The following is a 27,983-nucleotide window of genomic DNA, read 5'->3' on the forward strand; positions in this document are numbered from 1 at the left end:
AGGTTTCCAGATTGTGGTAGTTCTTGACCCTCTGTGGTCAAAGGTTGCAAGAATTGTGCCAATGTCAGATAACTGTTGGTTTTGTTCGAATAAAAAAAAGAAAAGAAAAAAAAAAAGAAAAACTTGGAAGACACTAAAGCTCTTTGACATTTGAGGAGCTGGTGGTGATGTTTTTAAATCCTCCCGTTCCTTCTTCTACCTCATCACTGGACTGACATCTACATCTACACATCTACGACATCTACAACAATACGTGACTCATTATGAGCCCAGGCTAAATGCATAAATCATTTCTCAAGCATTATTTTCATTTCCATCCGACATGCTTAGACATTAGCTTAAAAGCCAGTTAGCCTTTGCGTGCTAACAGATCAGAACAGAGTTTATGTTTAATTGATGAAACAATAAGATTTTCAGGTTCAGTCATTTATTCTTTAAAATATCGGTTATCATGTGATTATTAGCTGTACAGGTATATACAGAGAGTCAGCCAATCAGCTCAAGGGGAAGATGACAGCAGGCGTGTCTACGTTCTTATCAAAGTTACTCTCGCTACTTGATCTCAGCCGAGAGACCAAACTGGTCCAAGCAGAATTGTGGCCAAAGCTACACTTTGCATCAGCAACACAACATGACTGGGAATGGAGGCGGAGCAGCTGGATGGTGTCAGACGTTGCAACAAAATAATTGTTAAAGCTGTTTATAAATGGTCATCAGTGAAGTCCCGCCCACAGAAACAGGAAACCAGCTCTAACTGCTGGTAACAAAGTAAGACCGTCAGCGATTAATGAGCTGAATTGCGCATTTCTAATTCATTAATAAAAGCTTTAATATCATAGTATTAATATTATAGTAATATATAACGAGTTAGATGGGTAGAATCTGATTGGATATTCTCAGTTCAAGGGAGGATCAGAAGATTCACCTGAGACAAAGACAGGTAGGAAATGTGGGAGCGGACCGACTATACAAAGCGACAAAAGTGAGACGAGAGAAGAAAACCTCAAACACTGAGTGGGGCCACTTCCTGCTATCGTAAGAGTCACATGATTACCTGTGAGGTCACATGGTCAATCGGCTGCGACGCTTTATGGCTTCCAGAGATTTGAAAGAGGAAAAACAGGAAGAGGATGATTCCTTCAGAGTAAAAGACTCCTGAGATGTTGATGATGGCTTTTCCCGCTCTTTCTCTGCCAAAACAATCCATTTTAAAAGGGACAGTTCGCCCCGGAATAAAGAGAAAAAGTGCTAAAAGTTCGTGAGGAACTAGTTCTCCATGATGAGAGGCTAGCTCAGAGGCAAACAGGCTAAGGGCCGACCAGAGTTGATTAACTATTTGATGACAAGCAGATGGGTGGAGTTTACAATGTGTGAACCGTCCCTTTAGGGGCTGAAATGGCTTCTTTAATCTCTAAAATTGCGTCCAACCCCCATGTGACCCTCTCCAGTTCAATGAGGACCCTTGCCCAGTCAGACGTCCCCCAGGTCGAAGGCCCTGGTCAGCAGGTCCAGGTCCCCGGTGTTGGCGGCCTGGAAGAGCTCCGGCCGGTCCATCAGGGAGACGGCGATCCTCAGCGCGGCCCATATGTTGGCCGACATCTGCTGGTGGCTGCAGCGCTGGCTCCGCCTCTGCTGGTTCAGCGCCACCAAGAAGTTACTGACCGCCTCCCTGCAGGAGAGACCCGGGCTCAGTTGTCAATCAAGACTCTAATGTAATGGAAAATAACAATTTACATGTATGATGTCTTGTCTGCACTAACGTCCGCACCAGTGAAGCCGCATGATGCTGGGTTTTGGGGATGCTACAGCTTAGTTCCCGTCCTGATCAAAACTGCTTATTGAAACAGACGCCCTGGGGGCCACACTCAATTGTCTTCCCATCCACATGCAAGACAGGCTGACACTGGCATGAGAAGCAGCTTCACGAATGCAGCCTTCACGTTGACAATCAATGCAGCCTGTATGTTGATGCCGAGCTAAAGGTGCTCATGACTATCACCTGTTTGTGTGTGCACTCTGCTTTGTGTTCAACCCTGTAAGAAGGGAAGGCACGCGCACTGGGGTGTGCAATTCTTCAGAATACTCTGTGTTCTATTGAACCTGCTCCCTCAAGCTTGAATAAATGTTGTTTTGTCTAGCAAACCAACCTCTGATGAGTGACAAATTAATTCCACAACACCACCCTGTCACACAGCGTCCAATGAGCACCAATCAGTGACGACAGTGGGGGGGGAACATTTTATCTGAAGTGAACTTTATTTACGGGGGACGGCCCTAAGAACACCCGGTGCCTCCTGCTCCGCCCCACTCCTCGCCGCTCCACCATGCGTTGGCCGGTTGAGTCAGCTGACTGCGTCACCTGTGCGCCCCCAGGTTGATGCAGCTGATGCCCAGGTTGTATCTGGAGCGGATGAATCCAGGCTGCAGCTCCAGGGCTCGAGTGTACGCCTCCACCGCCTCCTCGCTGCGGTCGCCGTTGGCCAGTGTGGCGCCCAGACGGTTCCACAGCAGGTAGTCCTGGTGACACCATTGTCAGCGTTAAAACTGCAAAGTCTCAAAGTGAAGAAAAATATCTCCCCCTGCTGTCTGGGATCGGTATTACAGCTACAACCGCCCTCATGGAAAAATGTCAGTGTGTGTGTGTGTGTGCGTGCGTGTGTGTGTGTGTGTGTGTGTGTGCGTGTGTGTGTGTGTGTGTGTGTGTGTGTGTGTGTGTGTGTGCATGCGTGCGTGCGTGTAACCTGTGGCCTGACAGACAGCGCTGAGGTAAAAGCCTCCACAGCTTTGTTGAATTCGGAGCTCAGGTTGAACAGGACTCCGAGTCCAGTCTGCAGGTCCGGATCCACACAGTCCAGGTTCAACAGCGCCGCCTCCTGGAAGAGCTGCAATACGTCCAGCAGTTCACAGCTGTGCACACACACACACACACACACACACACACACACACACACACACACACACGTGAGAGTGTTGTGAGCACAGTGGCGCCGCCTGGTGGTCGTGCGGAGCTGCTCTACCTGCCGGGTGCGAGCGGGCGCCTCTGGCTCCTCCTCCCGACCTGCAGCAGGTGTTTGTAACGCAGGTTGTGGCAAATCCAGCGGCGCAGGACGTCGCACGCCTCCCGCTGCATGCTGCTGTTGGTGAAGCTGACGGCGAGGGCCATGAGGGCGGGCAGGTTGTTGGGGCGGAGCTCCAGACACCTGCGGCAGACGACACCAGTCAGACCTGCTGATGGCTTTCCTGCGACGGTGCAGCAGGAAGCGCTGGAGCACACGCTGACCTCTGCAGCGACATGATGGCCGCCGTCTCGTTCTCGTTCTCGGCCTGCGTCGTCCCCAGCAGCTGCCAGGCCTGCACACACAGGAAGTCGCGGGAGTCGTTGGCACAAGAAGCGTCTCCGACTGTCATTGGAACTGTGTCGGCACTGCGATTGGTCGCTTCCTCACCTCAGAGTCCTGCGGGTCCTGCAGGATGGCGGCTTCCAGCAGCAGCACGGCTGCGTTCAGGTCGCCCTCCCGAGCCTTCTCTTGGCCCTCGGCGAAGGCGTTGGGCCACTCTCGGTACGGGTTGCTGGCGTCCAGGATGTACCCCTGGTCAGGACAGTTGGTTTGTGACTGCGGCCTTTCACTTTAACTATTAACTGTCAGCCATTAATGAGAGGATTCCAGCCGATTCACCAGCTGACGCGCCAGTGAAAAGCAGCAGCTCTGGGGTCAGTGTGAAGGTCCAATCAGGAGACAGTTGAGTTCTAACTGTTTCAAACTCCTTGCAGCGGCTTTCGTGTTACCATTACAGTCAGCAGCCAGGGACGACTGGCAAAACCTGCTGATGTCTGTCTGATGGGGAACCGACAAGTTTGGTTCAGATTTAGGAAAATGTGCCGTTAGCACGCTAGTGCTAACATCACCTCCATCTCCTGGGTGAGATTACAGCGGGATTACTGATGGGCCATGATGAAAACCACAGATTAACACTGACAAACATCCGTCTCAGCCATAATCTGTCTTGATTAATAACCGCTCATCGTCGGGCAGAGGTGCATGCTGCCGCGTGCGAAATTGAGGGTCAAACAGGAGGCAAATGTCCAGTCGCCCGATTGGCTGCAGCAGGTACATAGACCGTCCGTGCAGAGACTCAGTATGAGGACGCGGTCATGGCTCTGAGCTCACCTTGTTGGCAGGTGAGACGGTGGGCGGGGCTTGATCTTCTGATTCCTCCAGCCAGTTCCGGCGAGCGAGCTCCTCCCACTCCGCCTGCATCTTGTCCCAGAACTCTGTGTCTGACTGAAATGCATGGAATGATCCAAAAAACGTCAGTAGATCATCAACCAGCCCTCACACACACACACACACACACACACACACACACACACACACGCACGCACGCACGCACGCACGCACGCACGCACGCACGCACGCACGCAATGACTGGTGGAGGTGCTTCTTGGAACAGTGTTCTTATTCTGAAAGGTTTCTTGAGTTCCAAGTTCCAGTGTAGGTCTGTGATCGGCAAAAACTGTGTGTGTGTGTGTGTGTGTGTGTGTGTGTGTGTGTGTGTGTGTGTGTGTGTGTGTGTGTGTGTGTGTACCTCTACAGCAGCCTTTGCCTTCACAAACTCGTCCTCCAGAGACGCCTTCCTGTCCAATAGCGAGCGAGTCCGTCGCCGCTGCGTGGGCGCCACACTCTCCTGGAACACACACACACACACACACACACACACACACACACACACACACACACACCATGTGATCTCTACTCGGGGCGCTGTGCTGCTGCTGAAGTCTGAATGTTTCAACTGCCCTCACATTGGTCCCAGAACCAGAACCAGAACTCGAACCCCCTCTGTCCAAGTTACCCACAAAAGAGTTATCAGCCAATGTTAGCTTGATGCCGGATCTGCTGACCTGCGTTAGGGTGGAGAAGTCCAGCTCATCAAGGCTGTGGACATCCAGAGAGTTCTTCTTCTGAGCGTCCGTTTTGAACTCTGCACACCTGAAGGACAGACTGTGTGAGAGGAGGAAGGGTGACCCCGGGGTAGGGGGGCGTGGGGGGGCCTGAAGAGACCAGACGTTTGGTGTTTTTACCACAGCAGTTCACTGGATGAGTGGTGAGAGGAGCATCTCTTGCCGGGACTTTGACGCCCTCCGTCCTCTTGGCCCAGTCGGTGGAGAGAGGACTGGCTGACTGTGGACACATTTGAATGACTTTATTTATGTTCCCCTTAATACAAGTAGTCTGAACGCAAACAATGACAGATGTGCAAGGCATTGGACACTCACTGACTTATTTACATTACGGTCACGTAACAGAAGGACTATGGATACAGAAAGCATTGTCTCCTCCATATGTGGCGGCTTATGATAATGGTAGACAATGAAAAGAAATTTGCTAATGCTTTAGCCGTAGACTTGCATCTGGTGTGTTAGCAGTAATATTTTGAAAACATTGGGTTTGCTAACAGAAAGATCAAACCTGGAATGTACAACACAGGAGTGTGTGGTGACCTTTACAGATGATTGAACATATGGCATTATTCCTTTAACTATCAGGTCAACCAATCTGTCATGCCTCGCAATGTAATTTCAGAAGATCCAGGTGAAAGGGCACTCAGAGTGATGACAGAGTGAAAAGATCACTGCCAGACCTCCTCACAGGAAGTGGTGGTCACAGACCTACACAGTAAAACTCTGTGTAGCTCAGTATTTCACCTGTGAAAGTGGTGAAATATTGCCACTGGAAGTAGTTTTCTTCTGGTAAGCAAACAGTGAAATTATGAGAGTGGCTGATCTGGGACCTGGCAGAAGGGTGGTTTGGTGTTCTTTAGTACTGACTAACTCTGGAGCTCAGCCCATTTGTTCCTGATTGGTTCTCCTGAGACAAATATGTTAAAGAGGTCACATGTGTCCTTGGTATACCTGCACCCAGTGAGATCCTATCAGGCTGGAACTCCGCCTCCACCTGGACCAGATCCGTGTCCTTGGGTCTGCTGTGGCGCCGAGGGCTGAGGGAGCCGGCCTTCCTCCTCAGGGGGCTCCGCCTCCTCTGCTCTTTGTTTCTGCCCCCGCCGCTCTGGCCCGGCTCGCTGAGGTCCACAAGGTCCAGCGAGGTGGACAGACCTGCGGTGGGGGAGGAGGGGGAGTGATCAGTCGTCCATCAGGAGGAGGAGTCAGGAGGAGACAGGCGCAGGAGTCACGAGGAGTAAGTAGGAGAAGACAGGATTGAGGAGAAGGAGTCAGGAGGAGACAGGAGCAGGAATTAGGAGGAGTCAGGTGGGAGGAGGAGTCAGGAGGAGACAAGAGGACGAGTCAGTAGGACGAGTCAGGAGGAGACAGGAGCAGGAGTCAGGAGAAGGAGTCAGGTGGGAGGAGGAGTCAGGAGGAGACAAGAGGAGGAGTCAGTAGGACGAGTCAGGAGGAGACAGGAGCAGGAGTCAGGAGAAGGAGTCAGGTGGGAGGAGGAGTCAGGAGGAGACAAGAGGAAGAGTCAGTAGGACGAGTCAGGAGGAGACAGGAGCAGGAGTCAGGAGAAGGAGTCAGGTGGGAGGAGGAGTCAGGAGGAGACAAGAGGAGGAGTCAGTAGGACAAGTCAGGAGGAGACAGGAGCAGGAGTCGGGTGGAGAAGTCGGGAGGAGACGAAAAGGAGGAGGGGTTAATTAATGGATGAGGCAGGTGGCAGATGGAGGGAGGGCAGCCAAGGACACAGGAGGAGGCAACAGAGGAGGAGGAGGAGGTGATGAGTGGCAGTGGACCTGCTGAGTTGGAGGCGGGCTTGGGGACGGAGGAGGGGGCGTCGGCCCTGCTCTCCGACAGGAAGTCATCGATGGAGGGGCTCAGCAGGGGGCGACTCTCCTGCTGCTCTCGAGTCAACTGGAGGATGAAACACAGCAAAGATTCCAGTCAGCGCAGAGAAGAAGACTGACACTCAGATTAACCAGACAGAGAGAGCGAGAGAGAGAGAGAGAGAGAGAGAGAGAGAGAGAGAGAGAGAGCGCCTCCTGCTGGCTACTCTCACAGACACTCTGGTAGCTGATGCTGCTGCTTCTGCTAGTGTGGCACTCTGAGCACACACAGTCTGCTCGCTACAGATATCCTACAGGAAGTGATGGAATGCTGATGCTTGAGCTGAACGGACGATGTTTCTCCCTCTGGTTCGGAACTTTTCCGATTCCTGAAGCATCGGCAACAACGTCATCTACCGCTATGATCAATGTGACACCTGCTGCTGGTCTACAGGTCTACAATACTCCTTCTCTCGTTGGGGGTTTTTCAGTTTTTCAACCTGCTGGAGGGTCTCAGGGTGGAGAATGTTGGATCTGTAAATGATGGAAAACCCTCTGAGGGAAACGTGAACCTGTTTTATCCAAATAAAATCTGACTGATTGACTCCTTTTATGTTTCCCTAATCCCTTTAAACTGCTGCTGAGGCTGAGGTCACATTTAATTTTTAAAGAGTGTGTGTGTGTGTGTGTGTGTGTGTGTGTGCGTGTGTGTGTGTGTGGGTTGTTTTGGGTGTGTGTGTGTGTGTGTGTTCTGTTCTAATCCTAATCCAACCACATGTCAACTGGAATATGCTCCAATTTAATCTCGTGAAAGAGCACAAAGAACATCCAACCAATCAGAGCTCACTTCCTGCTTCTGGGGAGAAGCACACGCACACATGCATGCACACATGCACGCACGCGCGCATCCACGCGCACACACAGACGCACAAATGTTTGATCCAAACATCATCACACATTGACACAAAAAAATAAAATAAAAACAGGCACAGCGTAAAAAAGAAAACAAACGGCTGTTGTCATGCCGACCTTGGTTGTCACGGTGAGGAGGGGGTTTCCTTCTGAGGACGCCTTTCTACCAGGAAGCTCCTTCAGCACCATGGCAACGACCCTCTCCCCTTTCCCCTACAACAGATCGACAGGGTTCATCCATCCATCATCCATTCATACTATCGTTCATCATCACTATCATTTATCCATCATATACCCATCATCAACATCATCATCATCATCATTATCATTATCATATTCCATCCATCATCCGTTCAACACTGCATCCATCCATCCATCCATCCATCATCCTCATCATCATCATTGTTCCTCATCATCCACCCCCTTGATGATGACGCTGCTGCTAATGATGATGAAGATGATTATGATGACACTGAAGATGATGACGATGACGATGACGACGATGATGATGATGATGATGATGGTGCTGATGATGGTGCTGCTGCTGCTGCTGCCGCCGATGACGATGACGATGATGACGATGACGATGACGATGACGATGATGATGACGATGACGATGACGATGACGGCGAGCTCTCCATCAGTGTGACTGTCAATGTGCAGCACCAGAAACAGGAAGCAGTCTGACATTGCTGGTCACTGGGTCATGAACTTGTGGAGAGGGTTACAGCGCCCCCACCAGGACAGGCTCGGAAGGGTGGAATCACTGAGCCATCTTCCAGTTCCTCGGGGCAGCAGGGGCTCAGCAGTGAGGCACTCATCTGCAGCTCCGCCTCCAGGTGCCGCTCTTAACCGGACAACATTTTTTTTTTTACACCTGTGCTTTCAGTCCTGTTGACACTGTTCTCCACCACCCAGCCATGGAAGTATTATGAGAACAGGATGACAGATCAAAGGAGGGGAAACTCTTTGATAGAAAAGTCCATGACTTTTGTTATTTGTTAAAATTATACAATACAAATATCAGAAATCAACCATGTTTTCAGTTGAAGACAGGTTTAATTGAAGAGCCGAAGAGTCAAGTTTTACAGCCCTTTCTTTAATTATTGCTGTCTGTGGGAAAAATGTTTTTGGGCTCCATGGTATTTTTCATTGCAATAAAATGGGTGGTCACAGGAAAAAAATCAGCGTGGCAGCAGAGTGGCAGCACCACATGCAGTTCTTATAATACATCCAGGATCTTTTCCGCATTGGCCTTCGCTCCATGGCAGCACTTCTACAGGTACAAAGTGTGATTGCAACACTACACATAATAAAAGCTGTTGTTTCCTCACATCCTGTTGTATATATTTATCTTTTGTATGATATAATAATATATAATCATTTGTTGTTAATGTGATGATGATAATAACTACAGGGACTTTTCTGAGTGTCCTTCAGTGACCCGGGAGAAGACAGAAGGTTCTGCGTCACAACATCTGCTCATGCTGACCTCACAGAGGAGAAACTCAGGTGTGAAAAAGCTGCGAGTGGTTTCACCTTCCTGCTCCTCATCATCAGTCACAGCTGACCTTCCACGCCAACCTACCAATAAAAGTTGATGCTAAGAAGGAAACTGTTCTTATCCTGTCCACAAAACGCACCAAAACAGCCTTCTGTCACATCCTAGAAATATGAAAACAACCGAAGAGACAAAGAAATCTCACTGACACTGACTGACTGACCATCTGGCATCTGCTGGACCTCCCCTAAACTCTACCCCAGGCTGCAGTTAGCCTCAGTTCTGCTGTCAGCATCAGGGCTACCATTAGAGTCATTTCTGCTGGTAGCGTCAGGGCTACTATTAGCCTCAGTGCTAACCAGTTTCCAGTGCTACCAGCAGGGTGTGCAGCTGCAGGACAAGTTCTTGTGTAACGTGTAGTGAGGAGTAAGCATGTGTGTGTGTGTGTGTGTGTGTGTGCGCGCGCGCGACAGGGAGTGCAGTCAGGTGTGGGCGGGGCCGATAGAGTGAGCTCTGCAGGCGTCATCAATAAAACATCAGAAGACTTTTATTATTAGAGCAGCAGAACCATGAGCTAGCCTCTACGGCACCCGAACACATCACACACCACATTCAGCTCACATCCAGTCATATGTCACTGACTGAATGCTTCACTTCAACACAAACGCCAAGACAACCGGATTGTCATTGCAACAAAAGCATGTGTGACAACTTTAGCATCATGGCTCATAAATGGACATCTCTCTCTCTCTCTCTCTCTCTCTCTCTCTCTCTCTCTCTCTCTCTCTCTCTCTCTCTCTCTCTCTCTCTCTCTCTCTCTCTCTCTCTCTCTCTCTCTCTCTCTCTCTCTCTCTCTCTCTCTCTCTAATGTTGTTGGACTAAAAATAACCTGTAGTTGTGCTGAGTAAACTCTCCTCCAGCAGCCCGGCGTCCCAGCAGAGAGAACTGCTCGCTGCTTTACCACACGCAGTTAGCATCGTCATACAGAGCGCTGCGGTACAAAAAGAAATCTCTTTACTTTACTGATCCCCTTGAGGAAAATGTTTCTCTGCATTGGACTCACCCTTTTCATATTTTACCTTCAGCATACATAGTGGGAGCAGTGGGCTGCCACAGTGTAGCAACCGGGGAGCACCAGGACTCGAGGCGCCTTGCTCGAAGGCCCTCAGTACTGGTGAAAAGCAGTTGGCCACTTCCCCAACCAAATCTCCTGTTGGTCTGGGAATTCGAACCAGCAACCTTCCAATCACAAGCTCATCTGTCCAACCTCTCGGCCACCACTAACGGAGCTCACTGCAGCACTGGAATTGTTACTGTAGCCAAACACATTCTGCCACAGCAATTGCTAAAACGACACCGCGGGACGACGACGGATCGTTGACGGCAAACACAACAAGGACGCAGAGCAGCGTCAGAGACGTCTGGACCCGATCAGGTTTCTGCTGCATTCACAACTTTGTGTAACAGACTGCAGGCCAGAACCGTCGACCCGCTGACTTGCAACACACTGAAGTGAACTGATGACTCAGGTGAGGCGGCAGCAGAGGTCACAGTTCCTCCAGGAGGTCTGAATCATCAGCTCCACTCCCACTGGCTGCACGCACACAGTCACGGGGAGCAGGTGACAGGTGGAGGTCACTTGACGGTGTCCCTATAAACCCCCCACCTGACTGTGAACGTGAAGGAAACACAGAACAATGATAGCACTGTTCTGCATCTCCACCTCACGTCCGATCAGCTTCTCCCACATCGCCGACAAAACTGGCCGAAGGGCTGTTCTCCCTTTCATCATCATCCATCCATCCATTTATCCTTCCATCATCCAACTTTCATCATCATCATCCATCCATCCATTTATCCTTCCATCATCCAACTTTCATCATCATCCATCCATCCATTTATCCTTCCATCATCCAACTTTCATCATCATCCATCCATCCATTTATCCTTCCATCATCCAACTTTCATCATCATCCATCCATCCATTTATCCTTCCATCATCCAACTTTCATCATCCATTCATTCATCCTTCGTCCACCATCCATCATAATCATCATCCATCCATCATCAACCATCCATCCATCATCCACATCCATCATCATCAACCATCCATCCATCATCTATCTAGTCATCCACCCTCCATCATCATCTATTCATTCATCTATCATCTACCATCCATCATCTACCATCATCATCAATCCTCAATCATTCATCTATCCATCATCATTATCATCCATTCACATCCATCATCATCATCCAGCATAATCAAGTTAGCCATCCATCATTCCATGATCTCGCCATCATCATCATCATCATCATCATCATCATCATCATCATCATCATCATCGTCATCGTCATCATCATCATCATCCATCCCTCCATCCATCATTCCTGGAGGACCAGTGTTCTGTCTCAGCATCTGTTCAATTGTATTGATACAAGTCAAGAGGAAACGAGAAAGCTAGGTTTGCAAAGGAGGTGGGACCAAAACAGGAAGTGGCATCACTCTCCTCCTCTCTGTCTCAAGATAGCAGAGGAATAAACTGAACCGGATCAGGTGACAAAAGAGGGAGGCAATGCTCTTCCCTATGAGCAACACCAGGGGGCTCAAACCAACCTTCTGCCTTTCCACAATGGCTCATGGAAGGTCCGGAAGTCGGAAGGAGTGCGTGAGTCTGACTGAAGATCACGCTCTCGTGACTGGGAGAAGATCTATTTCCGATACGTATCACTCCGCAGGGCGAGTGTGTCTGCTGATTGGATGAGGAGTGAGGTGCTGAACATGATGATCGAGGGAAATCAGACACCAGAAGACCTGGACAAATCGGCCAAACAACCGGAAGGAACCTTTCCAATGTGGAACTTTAATCAGATATGAAAATCGGCGGCTGCGCTTCAATTATCTCGATTAAAATCAATCATGACCTGACTGAACACAATGGTGATTAATCCACTGAATGGCGGCAGATTAATTACATTAAGGTTGTTGTTTTTTGGGTTGTTTTTTTTTAATATAATTTGTTAGTAAAAAGAAATGAATGAATAAATAAATAAAAATAACAAATAATATTTTCAGCCGCCCAGTTTCATTACACAAATGTAAATTTACCCCTGATGAAACTTGAACTCTGATTGGTTGGAGGTTTGATCATTTATTTCTGATCAGTAATCAAAAGCGAAGATCATCTGATGGTGTTTAGTGTAGCCACCAGGTGAAACTCACCTGGACCTGGTACATGTCTCCGGAATCAGATCGGTGCTGCTGTTCGGTGCCTGTCCGGGCCTCTCAGCCCACAGAAGAACGAGGAGCCTCTCCGCTCCGGTCCGTCCCGCCGATCCGTCGCCAAAGCAGCCGAACGCCGCGAGCTCCGGTTCTCATGTCGCTCCGCTCCGCTCCACTGAGGGCGGGACGACAACAAACCGAACGGAGCCGAGCTCGTCCCGAGATGCTCCGACATCAGCTGTCCGAGCCGTACACGCCTACTTCCTGCTCGGGTTTTTCACAATAAGAGTTGTTGCAGTCTCCTCCCCCAATGTGATGGGAGCATGTGCAATCAGCATGAGTGGTCCATGGGAGCATCTCTTTCATACAATGACTCTCTTCTTGTCAAACAGAGCAAAGACACAACAACAGCATTTGACATGTTTTACATTCCTGGTATAACATTATTTATTCAGCTACACAATAATTATTTAATTTAAAGCAAGTGGTATGTTCTCCACAATATTTTTGTCCTTTGCTGCCAAAGTCAGTTCAGTAGGCAACTTAAAACAAATCCAAATCTGAAAAAGAAACTGACACAACCATTAATCAACAAACAATAACAAAGACACCATGCCAGCAGAGCAGCGACATTCAGGTGCTACACTGACGAATTGCTCGCACGTCAACACGTAAAAGAAGTGTGGGATGATTCTGTCGCTGGAATTCTGAAGAAAAACTGTGAAAAAAAAGTTTTAAAAAAAACAAAAAAACAACAACATTATGTTGTTTTAGCCAGTTGGGACATAGGTGGGTAGAATTCCCATTGAGCATTTAAGAATTTCCCAAGATCCACAGCAATCCTGAAGTGGACCTGAAGTCTGACACGGTCAGAACCAGAATGTGAACACAATAACAAAAGGGAAGACAAGACGATCCTGGTGAGTCGACTCGCCACTACCGACAGGCGAGACCAAAAGAAAAAAAAAACTTTGACTGCAATTTATCAAAATTTTATTGGCCACAGTTCCTGGTTGGCTGGCAGCTAACATGTTAGCTGCCAAAAAGACAGGTGCCACGCGAGTAGCTGTAGCTGTTATCTTAGAATGCGGCTGCGAGGTGGCGAGAAGCAGCTGCTCTCGGGTGCTTTAATGCCACCATGATTGGTTCCTCCTCTCCGCTGGGTTCGTGACATCACTGGTGTGCGTGTCCTCAGTGAAGACTCGGGTACCTGCCGCCGCGTCAGAGCTGGCGTGGCCTGCCATTGTATCCGTGACCTCGGAGGTGACCCCTCATCCACCGCAGCCACCCTGACGGTGTTCTTGCCGTACAGCCGTCGCTCGTAGTGCAGCAGCTGCTCCCAGAAGCCGGCGTTCAGCCTCACCTCCGGCCGGCTGCCCCGGACCCACCGGTGCGCCTGGCACAATGTCACGCCCCTGTGGCGCATCAGGTACGCCATCACCAGCGCGGGCGAGCGGCTCATGCCGGCTGCACAGTGCACCAGCGTGCCCCCTGTGCGGTTGGAATGGATTCGCTCGGCCACGCGGTCAAAGTGGTCGCCCAGCCGGGCACTGGGCAGGTCCGGGACGGGGACGCGCACACACTCCACGCCCGGGTAGGCGGGGCTGACGTGGTTGAGCGTGGCGTTGACGATCAGTGTGATGCCCTTCTTCGAGACCAGCGAAGCATTGCGAGGTGCCTCAGCCCCGCCCAGGAATAGAGTGGGCGTGACCTGAGAGAAGGACATCACGCCAGCCTGCGAGGAAACACACACGGGTTCTGAGGCGCTACTGAGGATCCACTGGATAGTTAGCTTAGTTTAGCTTAGCACGGAGGAGAGAAGTGGCAGATGGTCCCATGGGGTGCAGCTTCAGTTTACAAATGCAAAAACACATTGTTGCCACGTTTATTTTTGTAAATCCCGCAGCTGTTCAGGGATTGGTTCCCTGGTGGCGTCTGTGCTAAAATAATCAAAGCTAAACTCTCACAAAGACAACAGAGAATCAATTCAACAACATGCGGGCATGTTACCTGGTCTCTACCTTCGTTCTGGTTCAGGCTGTTTCCTCCTCTGATGCCGCACAGAACACACACGACACCCTAGACGGTGGTGTGGGTTTGTCAGACAGCCAATCAACTGGAGGGTTAATTTTAGAGTGACAGCTGAGGTCATGTGACTCTCACCAAAATAAGACTTTGAACAACCTAAACACCCTTTCTATGGGTTGATGTGGTGAAACGCACTACGAACGCAGCAGTAGTTACGCATTTACACTTTTTTCCCCCAGCTTTACAAGAAGTAATCATAGTTTCAGAATTAGAATTTATCCAGGTTCTGTTTTCAAAGAAAAATTGACTTTGATAGAAATGATTGAGGTAGAATAATACTGGTGGTCTGGTGTCTAAATAACAGTTTTTTGTCTCTAATCTTTCAATCACTGCTGCACATTTATTGATTTTTAAAGCTGTTGATACAACTTCAATGTTCAATCAATTCAATTCGATTCATCAAGCAATCAAGCAATCATGCACGTTTCTGCAAATAAATTAGAGCATGCTTAAGGCAAATAACCAGAAAATGTGTTAAACCTGTTCACAAGTACAGGTGTGATCCATCTTCTGTCCACAGGGGGGCACTACAGAGTTGCCATCGCAGAGCAGCCGGAAGTTTACACACAGCAGCGGAAGTTAAAGGAAGGAAGTTCGGTTGTTTGTTATCCTAGTTCTGTCATGGCGCAACTGAACCGACAGCTTCAGGAGTACCTGGCCCAGTCCAAAGGCGGCGGCGGCGCCAAAACGGTGTCCCAATCAGGCTCCAGCATCGCCCTGGAGCTCGGCGAGCCGGAGCCAGCACCTGGAAGTTGGTTCGGACATTGGTCAAGCCCCTGGTCTGGAAGCCGGGGTAGCACTCAGTCCGGTCAGAGTTCCGGAGGAGGCAGCGGCCTTTCCTGGCCGTGGTCAGCCGAACCAGACCCCTGTCTGCCGGGGATGAGCCGGCGGCAGCGGCTGCTGGTTTTCGCAGTGTGCGTGTCGTTCTCCGCGCTGTGCTTCGGACTCTCGGCGCTCTACGCCCCGCTGCTGCTGCTCTACGCCCGCAAGTTCGCCCTTCTCTGGTCGCTCGGGTCGCTGTTCGCCATCGCGGCGGTGGCAGTGCTCCGTGGACCCAGCAAACTGGCCGCCGGCCTGCCCACCTCACCAGGCGCCGCCGTCTACCTGTGCGCCTTGGGCGGGACACTGTATGCGGCGCTGAGCCTCCACAGCACCGTGCTGACGGCGCTGGGAGCTGCCCTGCAGGTCACCGTCATCGTCGGCTGTGCGGTGTCCTTGCTGCCCGGAGGCAGCGCCGGCATTCGCTTCATGGGAGGACTGGCGGCATCCGCTATTAAAAGGACCGTCACCGGGAAAAGCATGCCGATCTGAGCAGACACAGGGCCACGGATACCGGACTCAACTCTCAGGGCCGGAAACTCACAGGGTCTTGGGAACCGGTGGAGCAACTGCTGGTTCCGGTTCCGGTAGAAGTGCCAGACTTATCCAGGTTCTTCCGCAGAATGAAGGGTATTGACTGTTATTGGATCCCGATCGAGTGGGTCACATGAACTCTGAATGCCGAGTTGCAGGGAGCTGATAAACAAGTTTCAAGCGTGACTAAAAGGTGAACCTTGTTTATCTTCTGTCTGTTGATAAAATGTTGGCCTTTACCTGGTTCACCGCCAGGGGGACTGTTGCCACCTCTGCCCCTTGTCAGGATAAGGTTTTGTTTTTTTTCTTGTTATTGTTATACCGAAAATATTTCAAATACAACTGGATAACCACATAATAAAATCCAAACACCCAAATGCTTCACATGAGTTTTTTTGAGGACAGAGCACGTTAATCCTCGCAACCCCACCCCAGCAGTGCCATCACCAGCAGCAATGTCTCGTCTGTCCAACCCCCATCCCCTAAACACACATACACATATATCACTGGCTTGAGTTGAAGTGTGAATCTTTATTGTTCACCTCAGTGGAAACACAAACATAGAAATCTTTTACAAAAAGCAACGAGCTGCAGACAAAGTGTTCACTGTGAATAAAATGAACAGACAGTATTTTACATTAAAACCAGCTGGAGACTCGCTGGCATCTACCGGTCGGCTCAGGTGTGACGTCACACACCAAGTCAATTTGGACTAGTGACTATGAGACACCCCTGAGTAGACGGGGACTCAAATGTGTCGCTTGACCAAGAGTCTTTCTCAAAGGGTTTCCAGGTCTGTGGGAGGACCAGAGGGAGAAAAGGATTGAGGGATTTTCCTGTTGACTGTGGGGACTACCGGCCCCGGATGCCCCCCCGCGGTGGTCCCCTGGGTGCTGGTCCTCCTCTCCTGGGGCCCGGTCCTCCGCCAGGACCCCAGCCGCCTCGTCCACCAGGACCAGGGCCGTAGCCACCCTCTTCCCTGGGAGGGGGGCGACCTGCATGGTGAGACATGGTGGTGGTGCGGTGGTCATGAGCTCTTAAAGGGACAGTGCAGCAATTTTCTCCTGTGATATCAGCTGGGGAGCTGGTCCTGACCGATGGTCAAGGGATCAATAATCGGCTCTCACCTCCGTCAGCGCCAGTGGAATCTCTCTCTCTCGGGTCTCCTGTCCCAGGCCCGTCCTGCCACGGCCGTTTCCTGGGGGGCAGCGACGCCATGTCCATCCCCTGCAGGGAGGATGGGCGATCACGACCAGCTGGGGATGACCCATCGTGCATCTGCTGACCGTCCCGATAACCATCGTGACCTACAGACAGAAGACACCCGCCACAATAAGGGTCTGTGTCGAACCGGGGTGGTTCAAGTTTGGCCTTGCTTTTCAAAATAAAAGCCTGTGATAGAACCGATGTGTGCGTGTCCCCTCACCTCCACCCCTGGGGGGACCTCCTCCTCGGGGCGGTCTCCCCCTGCCTCCACTCTCCCAACCCCGCCCCATCTCCTCGTGGCCATCGTAGCCCTCCTCCTGGCTACCATAGTCATCAGAGTAGCCTCGAGTGCCAGGCCGACCAGGCCCCGCCCCTCTGAACCTGAAATAACCAGCATGTCCAGTTCACATCTCTTTCACTGCTGCCACCAGCACACACATTCGGCCATCAGACACTGGGGAGACGCTTACCTGTCCTCTCTCCGCCCTCTAAACTCTCCTCCGCCGAACCTGTCCTCAGGGCCCCAGTTTCCTCCGTTGCCTCCCCCCCGGTGCCCTCCCCCCCTGTGCCCGCCCCCTCCACCCTGGTATCCTGGTCTCCAGTTGTCATCCCCTCTGCCATGAAAGTCCGAACCCCCATCAAAGTCCTGTGGTCCACGGCGACCTTGCTGGTTGTCCCCCCAGTAGCCTGAGCCCTGATCCGGTCCTCCGGGGCCCTGTCGTTCAGGGGGGCCCATGTGGTGGTTAGCTGGCGGCCCCCGGGGGTCTCCTGTGAAGGCAGTCGACAGATGTTATATGTGTCATATATAGCATATCTGATGCGCAAATGGAAGCTCATCAGCAGGACTTGTTAGCATGCCAACATGAGCTACCAAAAAGTGATGTAGACATCCCATTTTTGGATTTGAGTGCTCAACAGTCTGAAGTATTTGCACCCTAGGAGACACCAAAGTGTAAAGTGTTTTAAGCATGCGGAACCTAAGAGAGAACGCTGGAGAACTGTTACCAGCATTTAGCTTTCTGTAACCTTACCTTTGCTGTTGGGCCCCTGCTGTCCCATCCCATGCATCGCTGGCCCCATGTTCTGGCCCTGAAAGAGGGTTAGACAATGAATCCCAGGGTGAGAACGAGCTTTCATCTCATCCGGAACTGCCCCTGAACTCGTCCCGCGCCCACCCACCTGATGCTGCATGTACGGGGGTCCCTGCATGTTTCCGTGGGGTCCTTGCATGTTGCCAGGACCCCCCTGCATGTTTCCTGGCGGTCCGTGCATGTTTCCCATCCCATAGTTGTTTGGCATGTTGCCGTGGGGCCTCGGTGGAGCACCCATCATCCCACCCTGCATGGGACCCTGAGGGCCCATCATGTTGCCCTGAGATGGCATCATGCCTCCCTGAGGACCCTGTGGATCTCTTTGACCCATTCCTCTGGAAGGAGGGCCCATCATTCCACCTGGGGGGCCCTGCATCCCTCTGGGCCCCATGCCATGAGGCCCTTGGGGACCCATGTTCCTAGGTGGGCCTGGATGTCGCTGCATTCCTTGTGGTCCTTGCATGTCTGGTGGCCCCATCATGCCCTGCGGGGGTCCCTGGTGAGGCTGAGGTCCAGAGGGTGGCCCCATTTGTCCAGGCATGAATGAAGACTGCATGCCACCAGGGCCCATTGGGGGCCCCATGTTGTTGGGCATTTGCTGAGGAGGCATGTTTTGTGGAAATCCCTGCTGGCCAGGAGGTGCTGGGCCTCCAGGACCTCCAGGACCAGAGAAGGGGGGCATCGGGCCTTGTCCCTGTGAGGGGCCCATGTTTCCTTCTGAGTTCATTTGGTTTATCCGGTCCATCTTCATTTGCTGTACCAAAAACAGGAAACTCCATAAGAATACACTGTAAACACTCAATAATGTCAGCAATGCTAACAGCGTAGTAGCTGTCACACTAACCTCCAGCAGCATGGGGTTGGTGTACTGCAGAGCCGCCATCTCCTGCTCAATCTCCGCCTGAGTTTTCTTCTTCATGTCCACTTTCTGCTCCACCTTGCGGTCTTTGGACATTTCCCCACCAGAGGGCATCATGGGTACTTTATTCTCTGCCCAGGCCTGTGAAGAGTTGACCAAAAAGCGTCAGGGTTTGCTAGCAGTTTAGGTGTCCGTGACGCCCAGTGGCAGTGCTTTACCTGTTGGAACTGTGCTGGGATGGGTTTGGCGTACGGGACCTTCTTCTGCGGGACCTTCTTAGTGTCTTTACCCATTACCTCGTCCATTCCCCAGTCCAGGCCGGGGATGGACATCTCCACCTCAGGCACGACCTCTTTACCTGGAGACAAGCAGTATCTGAGTTATGTCTGACAAGATTTGAAAGATAAAATCCTGACGGTGCTGGAAGCACAAAAATGCTCAGCGGGGACAAATCTTGAACCCTGCAGAACACCATCTGTTTTCTCTTTTTACTGCTGGGTTTCAGTGCCATGGTTATAATGACGCATGAAGGTGGCGTGAATTCAGATGGAGTGCAGGAAGTAGAAATGGAGTTAGATCAGTTACAGCCATTGGAGCAACCGTAAACTACGCTAATCTGCATTTTTTTTTTTCGCCATAGGCCATATTTCTCCTCAGCAACTAACCTACTTTTCCCTTCCTTCCCTCCATCTTCAGCTGTGTGACATTGTGTGAAAACCACGTATTCACTGGTTGCATAGTCGGGACATACGTGGCAGAAGTATTTAAACAATGCAATACTGTCCACCCTTGTTATACATGTCTCATGTTTAAAACGTTTCTCACAGCTTTAAGAAGTTGAAGCCAAGAAAAGTCTATGATGGTGCGTTGTGAAAACCTCTCTAAATAGTTTCACTGACGGTGCAGCTATAGGTCCTGGTGGCTGCAGGCTGAGACTTACTGCTCTGCTCCTGCTCCATGGCTGCCTTCAGCTGCTCTGGGATGCCCATCCCAGGGATGGAGGCCACGCTGTTGAGATCCACGTCATCTGAAAGCATCACACACACACACACACACACACACACAGGTTGACACGCACAGAGGTAAATGTGATGGCACAGTGTTGGTCCTCCTGAGGCTCACCGTACTCCACCCCGTCCTCAGACATTCCAGGAAGCAGGTTCAGGTTGTAGCGGTCCCTCATCTTGTCGCCGGGACGATTCCTCGTCCAGAATTTGCTGAGGACATTTGAGGAGTCACGTGTTGATCTCTGCGCATCACTCATCAATATGTTGTGTAGCACTGTGCTTGTGTGCGCTGGCGTGTGTGTGTGTGTGTGTGTGTGTGTGTGTGTGTACCTGGTGTGGTCGTTAGAGCCTGAACACAGGATGTGACCCAGTGGGTGCCAGGCCAGACTCCAGATCATCCCCTCATGGGCCATCTCCATCCCCCCCACCTCCTTCTCCACCCTGAAACAGACCACAGCTGTCAGCTGACACCCGTCCAGCCAATGACATGGCAGCACAATGACAAGCACTTGGACTTGTCCTCACCCGGTGTGCCAGAAGAGCAGAGAACCGTCGGAACCTCCGCTGGCGAACAGACCTTCATGGACAGGATGCCAGGCCACAGCTGGACACACACACACACACACACACACACACACACACACACACACACACACACACACACACACACACACACACACACACACACACACACAATGTTATTCCTGGACAGCAGCCGACGGACCAATGGACCGCTGCAGGGACCAAAAGCGCACCTGTGGCTTCCTTCTTGTGCCCTCTGAAGACCTGCAGCTCCTCCTTCAGGTTCCTGATGTCGAAGAGCTTACACAGGTGGTCACGTGACGCCGTCAGCAGCCAGTTCCCGTTCAGGTTCCACTTCACCTCCATCACTGTGTTCTTGTGGGCGTGACTAAGACAACAAACACTCAGTCAGTGGAAGAACCACCCCGTCTGGAAACACGTGCAGGACCAGGACGTCCTGGGCCCAGGGTTGACTTCCTGTCGACTCACAGCGTGGCCAGGCTCTGTCCCGTCTTTGGGTCCCAGAACTTGATGGGCTGCTGGCTGTCCTTGCTGCCGGAGACCACCAGGCCTTTGGTGGGGTGCCAGTCAACACACTTGACGTCGGCGCCGTGCCCTGAACACACCATCAGCTCCGGTCACTAATCACATCGTACTCACCCACACATCTTTTTTTTTTTTAGTGATGACACGCCAACACAGCAACATGGTGCATGGAGGCATTTTCAACACGGGACGGTCTGATTCAGAAAGGATGGACCGCCCAGGCAGCTCGGCGCCTGGTGACGGGTGTGAAGGTCGGTGGCGTGTACCTCGGAGGATCCTCTCCTCGTGGCAGCGCAGGAAGTCCCAGATCCGCACAGTGCCGTCGTCCGAACAGGTGGCAAACTTACTGTCTGTTGGGGAGAAACTGGACCAGACAAACCTAGAATCAGTCACTGCAGCAGCCTCCCTCACATCCAGCCTGGGCGCAGTCACTCACAGGATGTGATATCAGCTAAAATGGATGCTAAAGAGGGGACCGGAGCATCAAACACAGCAGGTGAAGAAATAACCTGAACCTGGTTTGAATTCAATCATGATGTGACGCTGAGATTTCAGGGCTCCAGTTCTCTGCTGCACTCTCTTCCCCTATCAGTCTAAACTTTTGAAGCACGCACTCAACCTACACTCTGTCACACCCCCCCACCTGCCGTCTCCAGGGGAATGTCTCCACCTACTGGAATATCAGTGCAACAACCAGTCAAACGCCAGCAGCAGGCCGACTTCAACCAGTGACGTCGCAGCGGAGGACACGTGATTGCTTCCTCTGTGGTGGTCAGCGGACCCCATGTTGGGCCACGGCGCCAAGCCCAGGCCCCATCACAGAGGAATTGTGGGACACGGGTGCAAAATCAATTTCTACAGTGTTGTTGCAACATCCTGGTCAGCATCAATTGTGACATCATCTGCGACTGTCTGGCTGAACAGGCGTGTGCATGAGCCAGCTGACAGGTAGGGAGACATCATGTCAGCAGCCTCCAGTCACAATCCTGATAAGGCTGCCCCCTGGTGGCCAGGGCAGAGACCCGCAGTCTCCATGACCATTACCGCAAACAAAGTCTTACTTTGATTTAGTGCACACGGTAAAACTACTGCTCTGTTAGTGTGGAACCTGAATGGCTCTGATTGGACAGGTGTGTCCAGTCAGGACAGTGAACCTGCTGAGGCTCGGAAAAAAAATAAATAAATACTGTCTCAGAGCTAAAAACCAAAACACAAGCAATGGGCTCTAACCTGATATCATTATTTTTTTATCCAAATCGGTTGATGATTCTGACTGTCACTCACACACACACACACACACACACACACACACACACACACACACACACACACACACAGCTGAGTCCCAGCTCACACTTCCTGTGAATCAGCCTGGTTACTGACACTCAAACCATCGTGGGCAGCTGTATAACACTGTCTTGATTTTCAAAAAAAACAAAATACAACTGGCTGCTCTTCACAGCATTCATATATGTCTGCATGTTCTTTTTTTATCAGATGAATTATTAGAAAAGGGTTATTTTCACTGCAGGTGGATGGCAGGTCCTCTTCATCATTTGACCAGTGAAAGAATTGAGCTATAGTCTCTGTCTGTCCGAACAGAATCTCTAGGTGATTTAAGTCAGAATAACTTCATTAAACTGAAATGATGTAAAAATTTGGGGGACTCTTCCAGTGAGGTGACTGAGGCTGAACAGGAGGTGGAACTGAGGAGTATTTTATAGAGATTAGCGAATGTGATAAACATCCCTTCCCCATAAAAGCTGTGTGCTGACAAAACCACAGTGCAGTAAATTGAGGCTGCCAGGTTGGGGACTCGGAAGGACTCGGACTGGCTCAGAACAGCACCATGGTGTATCAGGTGTGACAGACTGGTGACATCACACTGTTCAGTTCCAGGAGCTTCAGTGTAAAGCAGTGAGGAGACGTCAGCGTGCTGTACGCATCATGTGACCCTTTACAAACACGGAGGAGCCAGCGGTTACTGCTGCCAAACTGACTGCAACCAGAGGTTGAGCAGAAGGGACCAATCACACAGCGGTACAATGCCGGTAACATGAGAGAGGGGGGGGGGGGGGGTTAACTTGGACATAGTGGATGAACCAGCAAACGGCCGACTAAACAATGCGTGAAAGGGGGGCGGCCTGCAGATCACCAGCGTGGGCTTTGTGCGGCAACGGTGCTGAACTGACGGACACTTCAGGTGACGCAGGACGTGTCGAGTTTACATCTACAGTCGCTGAAAACAAACACTAGTGTTTATCAGAACTGGTGACATGTGACTGGAGGTAACTGGAGGTAACTCCAGGTGTGTGTTGGGGCTATAAATCTAGGCTGGATGGCTGTGCAGGTAGATCCTGGGGAGTTAAGTGTTTAAGTCTCTAGCTTGAGGGCGTGTCAGTTTACGGGGGTGAGGGGATTTTGAGGAGTTTGAGAACATGTTGAATTCAAACCTTTATTTAAAACATCTAGTGAGAGCCAGGGCTCCTTTATTCACTTCACATTTAAACTTTATTGAAATCTGCTAAAAAACTTTATTGGTCAGAGTGGCTTTTATTCTACACCCAAAGCACTGGCTCCGCCCACACCAGTTCATAACCAATGAGTGATGACTTTATTTAACAGATAACAGCTCATCAACAACAGATCACTGCAGTGTTGCAACAGCACACACTTACATCTGTCATTAACCAAGCACAACAACAGCAGCAGCAACAGGGGCAGGCAGTGCCCCTGCCTGGCTGACAGGGGGCAGCAGAGACCGGGATTAACTACAGAGAGTGGGAGATTGGGTAGAAACCTGGCTTCTCTAATGGCCTCCTTGTGAGCCTGGAACATCTTGACGTTGTTCATGTTGGACTGCCAGTACTTGACGTAGCCGCCGTGGTCCGCCGTCAGCATCCACATGTCGTTGTGAGACCAGGTCATGGCTCGCACCGGACTGTCGTGGGCCTGCAGGGGGAGGAGTCAGATCGTCATCAGCCACTCAGCATTTGACTTCCTCACTGGTGAGGTCAAAGGTTTTCAAGTGTCTCTGCAACACGAACAGTTGCCGTGTCTAACACTCTGTCCTCATCTCTCCAAAAGACCTATAAAAACTCCCCAGACAGCTGTGCTCTTCCACTGTTAACGCTTATTGTACAGCAGTAAGAGCTGCTAGATGGACAGTACAGGGTAAATACGTCTCGTTCCAGAGCCTCAAATTTCACTAACACACACACACACAGGGTGTAGGCACGAGGGCTCCCCCTGACGACTGACTGGAGTACTGCCGCCGTTGCAGTTTGTGAGAGTCCCAGAGAAACCCCATCAGCCCGTCACCCCACAGAGCAGTGAACAGTTCATCAGCAGTAATAAAAATCAAAGCTGGGCCTTTACCTGTAAAATGGTCTCGAAGTTGAAGGTCAGTCCGTTCCACAGCGTGAACTCTCCGCTCGAGGCTCCAGTGACCAGCCGGCGGCCTTCAGGAGTCCACTGCACAGAAACACAGAGCAGTAAGTCAACCACACACACACACACACACACACACACACACACACACACACACACACACACACACACACACACACACACACACACACACACACACACACACACACACACACACACACACACACCTCACCCTGATAACGAAGACAGGACACTTGACTTTGTTGGTGGAAGTTCGGACAAACTTGGTGGTGACGGCGTTCATGGGGTTGTTCAACATCCCCAGAGGTGGAACCAGCTGCAATGAAGACGTGATGACAACAAGTCACATCGTGAACACTTTATCAGTCAGTTTTTGTTTTTTTACACTTCATTAGCAAATCACTAAGAAATCATAAAGGACAATGGGAGACAGCCCTCTGGATGGCTTAGAGGACTACACTGACTTCACCCTCTACTCTTCTCATTCCCAGACTCCAACATCAGCAAAGGGCAGGATGAATTCCCATTTTTCCCAGTTTAAACTTCGAGTCCACTCGCAAGTAAGCTTGTGTCCCAGAATGCAACTGGCACCAGTCAGGCGAGAAGCGCAGAACAATTCCTATATATTAACACTGCCGTTTTCCAACAATCTTTTTTGATTGAGTGTTTTGATGCAACAGGCGAAAGTGTAAACCTCAAACATGTCATGTGGCAGGGCAGCCAATGGCCACCCTCGATACAACACTGGAACATTAAATCCGCTCCGGTGAAAATCATTTTGACTGCTGGCAAACAGGGAAAAGCTCTCATAATGTTTTTATATTGTGCTGCCTTTGATATTATTGTGTTACTGAATTTGCTAAAAGCCCAATTAATGGCGTTGTTCCCACGCTCTTAATAACACAGAGGCTGAGCATCTTGAGAGAGGCCCTCAGAAGTCTCAGAAGCCGATCCAGCCTGGGTGGCGAGGCGTTCACTGACACCTCTTAGCAGCACACTCACGTCGTTGTAACAGCCGGCGTCGGGCTGGATGGCGCGGAGGTCTCGGTGATCTCGCTGCCACAGGCGGTTCTGCAAAAAACAGCAGCCGCGTGAGTGACACGCAGGTCCCGCGAGGGCTCGGCTGAGCGCGGCGGTGGCAGCCTACCTCCAGGTGTCTGATGACAGACGGGTTGTAGTCGATGGTTTTGCGGTTGACGGCCTTCCTCATGCGTTTGCCGTCGAAGGTGAGCTGTTGCATTGCCTGCTGCTGGGCGAAGTCGGGCCTCTTGTAGAAGACCTGCCGCGGCGCCTGGTGCTGGAAACGCGGCATGTGGAAGAACCGCTGCGGCGAGCCGACGTCTGTCGCCATGGTGACACTGCGTTCACTGTGGGACAGAATAACAGTGTGTTAGTGGTTGACAAGGGGGTGATTGATCTGCTCATTCAACATCCAAGAAAAGGTAACACCTGGTTAGAGGTGGCAGAAGCTGCGAAACATCAACATCGTCCACACACACACCTTCAGCTTGCACGCTAAGCTAGGCTAGCGGTTCTCTTTGAACTGACAGAAACATCTCTTTGTTTCAGAAGAACCAGCAGGATCATCCCAAACGAAAACCAAATGGGCGAACAATAACCTGAAAACAAGACCTGCAGCACGGTTCAATCAAGAGCTGTGCAAACAGGAAGTCACAAACTAGCATAAGCAAGCATAAGGCTGAAATGAGAAACAAATACCTGGGTATGAACTTGTCCTTAGGCTAAACTGACTGGTGTTTCAAATGTGAAAACACAAAAAAAACATAAATCATATATACGACCACATGGCTTCATCAGATGCTGTTGACTATTGGGGTGCAGATACTTAATTTATCAATCCAGTTGGTTTAGCATCCAAGTACTAGTTTTTAGTTTCTTGGTGCATTTGTGGAGGAGTCAGTCGTGGTTTGGCTTCAGACCATTATCATCATCATCATTATCATTATCACTTCTATTCTACTAAATGCAATTATAACAGTTGCTTCGTGTAACACAATTTTTACCGTCAGTAAACCACTGAATAAAAAAAACTAAATCTAAATCACAAAAAGTAAATGAAAAATTCTCTTTAAACTGGGTCAGTTTAAATACACAGGGGTGCTGCTGATTCTGCTACTCACAGATTTACAACTCCAAAATAAACTGAAGCATCTCCAGAATGGTTTTGCACCAATGGCTGATTATAAGATACTTTACTTTAGTTTTAAATCATCCTAAAAAATCAAGGATCCATCACGTTTTATTATGTTTATTAGATTAAAGCTTAGTTTAGACACCCCAGGAATCAATAAGACAGCTCCATAGTTGAGACTGACCCTGTATACTGTCTATAAGGACCCTGGAAGGTGAGCAGGTGGTAAATTGGTATTTGGACTGCAGGAAATTAAAGTCCAAGGAAAGATTACTGTACAGAGTTATGCTGTCAGAATTAATGCAGCTCTAGGAGAGATCGTGTTTAGAACCATTGTGTGCCGTTTAATCTTAGTCGCCTCGTCAGCGTCACACCAGCACAACTCTCTCACAAGTGTGTTTTCTAGTATTACAACTACCTGCCTGAACTACCTGACCACACATCATACATCTCCACATGCCGCCTGTCAACAACACGATGACAAAACATGATGACAAAGGTTCCAAGGATACAACACGAGGAGTCCCTATCCGTACATTACTTAACTAACCAGAGATGCTAACTGTTAGTTTGAGCAGGACAGACGCAGAGGCTCACCGGGAACCCCACGGCACAACGTGTTCACGGCTATCGTGTGGGAGATCCAATCGGGTTGAAGTCGAGCTAAACCCCGAGATGCTCCTGCTAACGCAACTAGCATACACAGCTAACCTTGCTAACAGGCTAACATCTAGCTTCTAAGCACACAGTAAACCCTGGCAGGAAGGGTCTCGCTACTGATTAAATTGATGCCGCAGCGTTACGTTTAACACAGTTGCAGTGTGGATGACTTCATCGCCGTCGTTCGACGGTATTTGTTGTGTTTGCTAGCCGAAGATAAATGGCGGCGGCCCAGTGCTGCCGGAACAACAAGGCGCTGCAGCTCAGACAACTCACCGACAGTCTCCGCTGCAGAATTAGCTATCTGTCTGTCATTAACGGCCTAAACTCCCCCGGTAAAACTTTCTCTGAAGAAACATTAATGCCGCAAACTTTATTCTCAGACTCAGATTCACGAAGTTTGTTACATTAGCCACCAGCGAAGTACAACATGACGGCTCTTCTTCTAGTCGTGCCAGCACAAGAGCATGCTGGGAATCTCCACACGGGCGGGAGAGTGGGTGATGGCTAGATGGTATCAAAGATTCGTAAGGAAGTGACGTAGATTCTAACGAAGTCTCGTCGATTCTTTCCGAGTCTCGTCGGGAGAGATGGAGGGTCCGAGCAGCCCAGGCTTCACTGCAAGCATGAATCAAATAAAAATCAATCAATCAACCAACGGTTAGGTTTAGGATC

General features: G+C 50.5%; 4 protein-coding genes and 1 long non-coding RNA gene across 6 annotated transcripts; 2 read left to right on the forward strand and 3 right to left on the reverse strand.

Annotated features, from left to right (window-relative positions):
• Positions 1–410: 410 nt before the first annotated feature.
• On the reverse strand, positions 411–12,706 carry pex5lb (peroxisomal biogenesis factor 5-like b). Of its 2 annotated transcripts, XM_076022142.1 has the most exons (14): positions 12,414–12,706; positions 7,807–7,902; positions 6,748–6,865; positions 5,915–6,115; positions 5,084–5,183; positions 4,904–4,991; positions 4,588–4,686; positions 4,170–4,283; positions 3,447–3,590; positions 3,281–3,351; positions 3,018–3,200; positions 2,742–2,907; positions 2,360–2,517; positions 411–1,669 (listed from the first exon to the last, which is right to left on the reverse strand). In XM_076022142.1, the coding sequence occupies exons 1-14, from the start codon at positions 12,426–12,428 to the stop codon at positions 1,471–1,473; spliced, it is 1,752 nt and encodes a 583-aa protein (XP_075878257.1). In that variant the 5' UTR covers positions 12,429–12,706; the 3' UTR covers positions 411–1,470. The 2 variants fall into 2 exon arrangements, with proteins under 2 accessions (XP_075878257.1, XP_075878259.1); XM_076022144.1 differs by lacking the exon at positions 7,807–7,902 and having other exon boundaries at positions 12,414–12,701.
• A 199-nt stretch (positions 12,707–12,905) lies between these two features.
• Positions 12,906–14,676, reverse strand: LOC142885555 (dual specificity protein phosphatase 18). Its single transcript, XM_076022147.1, has 2 exons — positions 14,435–14,676; positions 12,906–14,148 (listed from the first exon to the last, which is right to left on the reverse strand). Exon 2 carries the CDS (start codon positions 14,137–14,139, stop codon positions 13,489–13,491), a length of 651 nt encoding a protein of 216 aa, XP_075878262.1. The 5' UTR covers positions 14,140–14,148; positions 14,435–14,676; the 3' UTR covers positions 12,906–13,488.
• A 344-nt stretch (positions 14,677–15,020) lies between these two features.
• On the forward strand, positions 15,021–16,231 carry sft2d3 (SFT2 domain containing 3). The gene has a single exon (XM_076022146.1). The coding sequence runs from the start codon at positions 15,123–15,125 to the stop codon at positions 15,810–15,812; it is 690 nt and encodes a 229-aa protein (XP_075878261.1). The 5' UTR covers positions 15,021–15,122; the 3' UTR covers positions 15,813–16,231.
• Positions 16,232–16,365: 134 nt separating this feature from the next.
• Positions 16,366–27,805, reverse strand: wdr33 (WD repeat domain 33). The gene is made up of 21 exons (XM_076022145.1): positions 27,585–27,805; positions 25,644–25,863; positions 25,499–25,567; positions 24,708–24,812; positions 24,464–24,559; positions 23,886–24,037; positions 21,352–21,449; positions 21,029–21,155; positions 20,773–20,927; positions 20,543–20,621; positions 20,348–20,458; positions 20,133–20,227; positions 19,951–20,037; positions 19,229–19,368; positions 18,996–19,151; positions 18,240–18,905; positions 18,092–18,149; positions 17,531–17,828; positions 17,281–17,441; positions 16,982–17,161; positions 16,366–16,849 (listed from the first exon to the last, which is right to left on the reverse strand). The coding sequence occupies exons 2-21, from the start codon at positions 25,845–25,847 to the stop codon at positions 16,707–16,709; spliced, it is 3,180 nt and encodes a 1,059-aa protein (XP_075878260.1). The 5' UTR covers positions 25,848–25,863; positions 27,585–27,805; the 3' UTR covers positions 16,366–16,706.
• Positions 17,108–23,728, forward strand: LOC142885556 (uncharacterized). Its single transcript, XR_012926306.1, has 2 exons — positions 17,108–17,192; positions 20,468–23,728. It is a non-coding gene; the product is annotated as an uncharacterized LOC142885556 (long non-coding RNA).
• Positions 27,806–27,983: the final 178 nt, after the last annotated feature.

The sequence above is a fragment of the Nelusetta ayraudi genome, unplaced genomic scaffold (assembly GCF_046127955.1).
Source record: "Nelusetta ayraudi isolate G7.1 ecotype Tasmania unplaced genomic scaffold, CSIRO-AGI_Nayr_v1 ptg000011l, whole genome shotgun sequence".
NCBI lineage: Eukaryota > Metazoa > Chordata > Actinopteri > Tetraodontiformes > Monacanthidae > Nelusetta > Nelusetta ayraudi.

Coding starts and splice junctions, on each gene's coding strand:
- sft2d3 (XM_076022146.1), top strand. CDS start 15,123: ATGGCGCAACTGAACCGACAGCTTCAGGAGTACCTGGCCCAGTCCAAA.
- pex5lb (XM_076022142.1), bottom strand. Junction 4,687..4,903: donor ACTTCTCCACCCTAACGCAG/GTCAGCAGATCC, acceptor TGTGTGTTCCAG/GAGAGTGTGGCGCCCACGCA. Junction 3,591..4,169: donor CCGTCTCACCTGCCAACAAG/GTGAGCTCAGAG, acceptor TGTCCTGACCAG/GGGTACATCCTGGACGCCAG.
- wdr33 (XM_076022145.1), bottom strand. CDS start 25,847: ATGGCGACAGACGTCGGCTCGCCGCAGCGGTTCTTCCACATGCCGCGT. Junction 24,813..25,498: donor ACGCCGGCTGTTACAACGAC/GTGAGTGTGCTG, acceptor TCTTCATTGCAG/CTGGTTCCACCTCTGGGGAT. Junction 18,906..18,995: donor CCAACCCCATGCTGCTGGAG/GTTAGTGTGACA, acceptor TTTTTGGTACAG/CAAATGAAGATGGACCGGAT.
- LOC142885555 (XM_076022147.1), bottom strand. CDS start 14,139: ATGTCCTTCTCTCAGGTCACGCCCACTCTATTCCTGGGCGGGGCTGAG.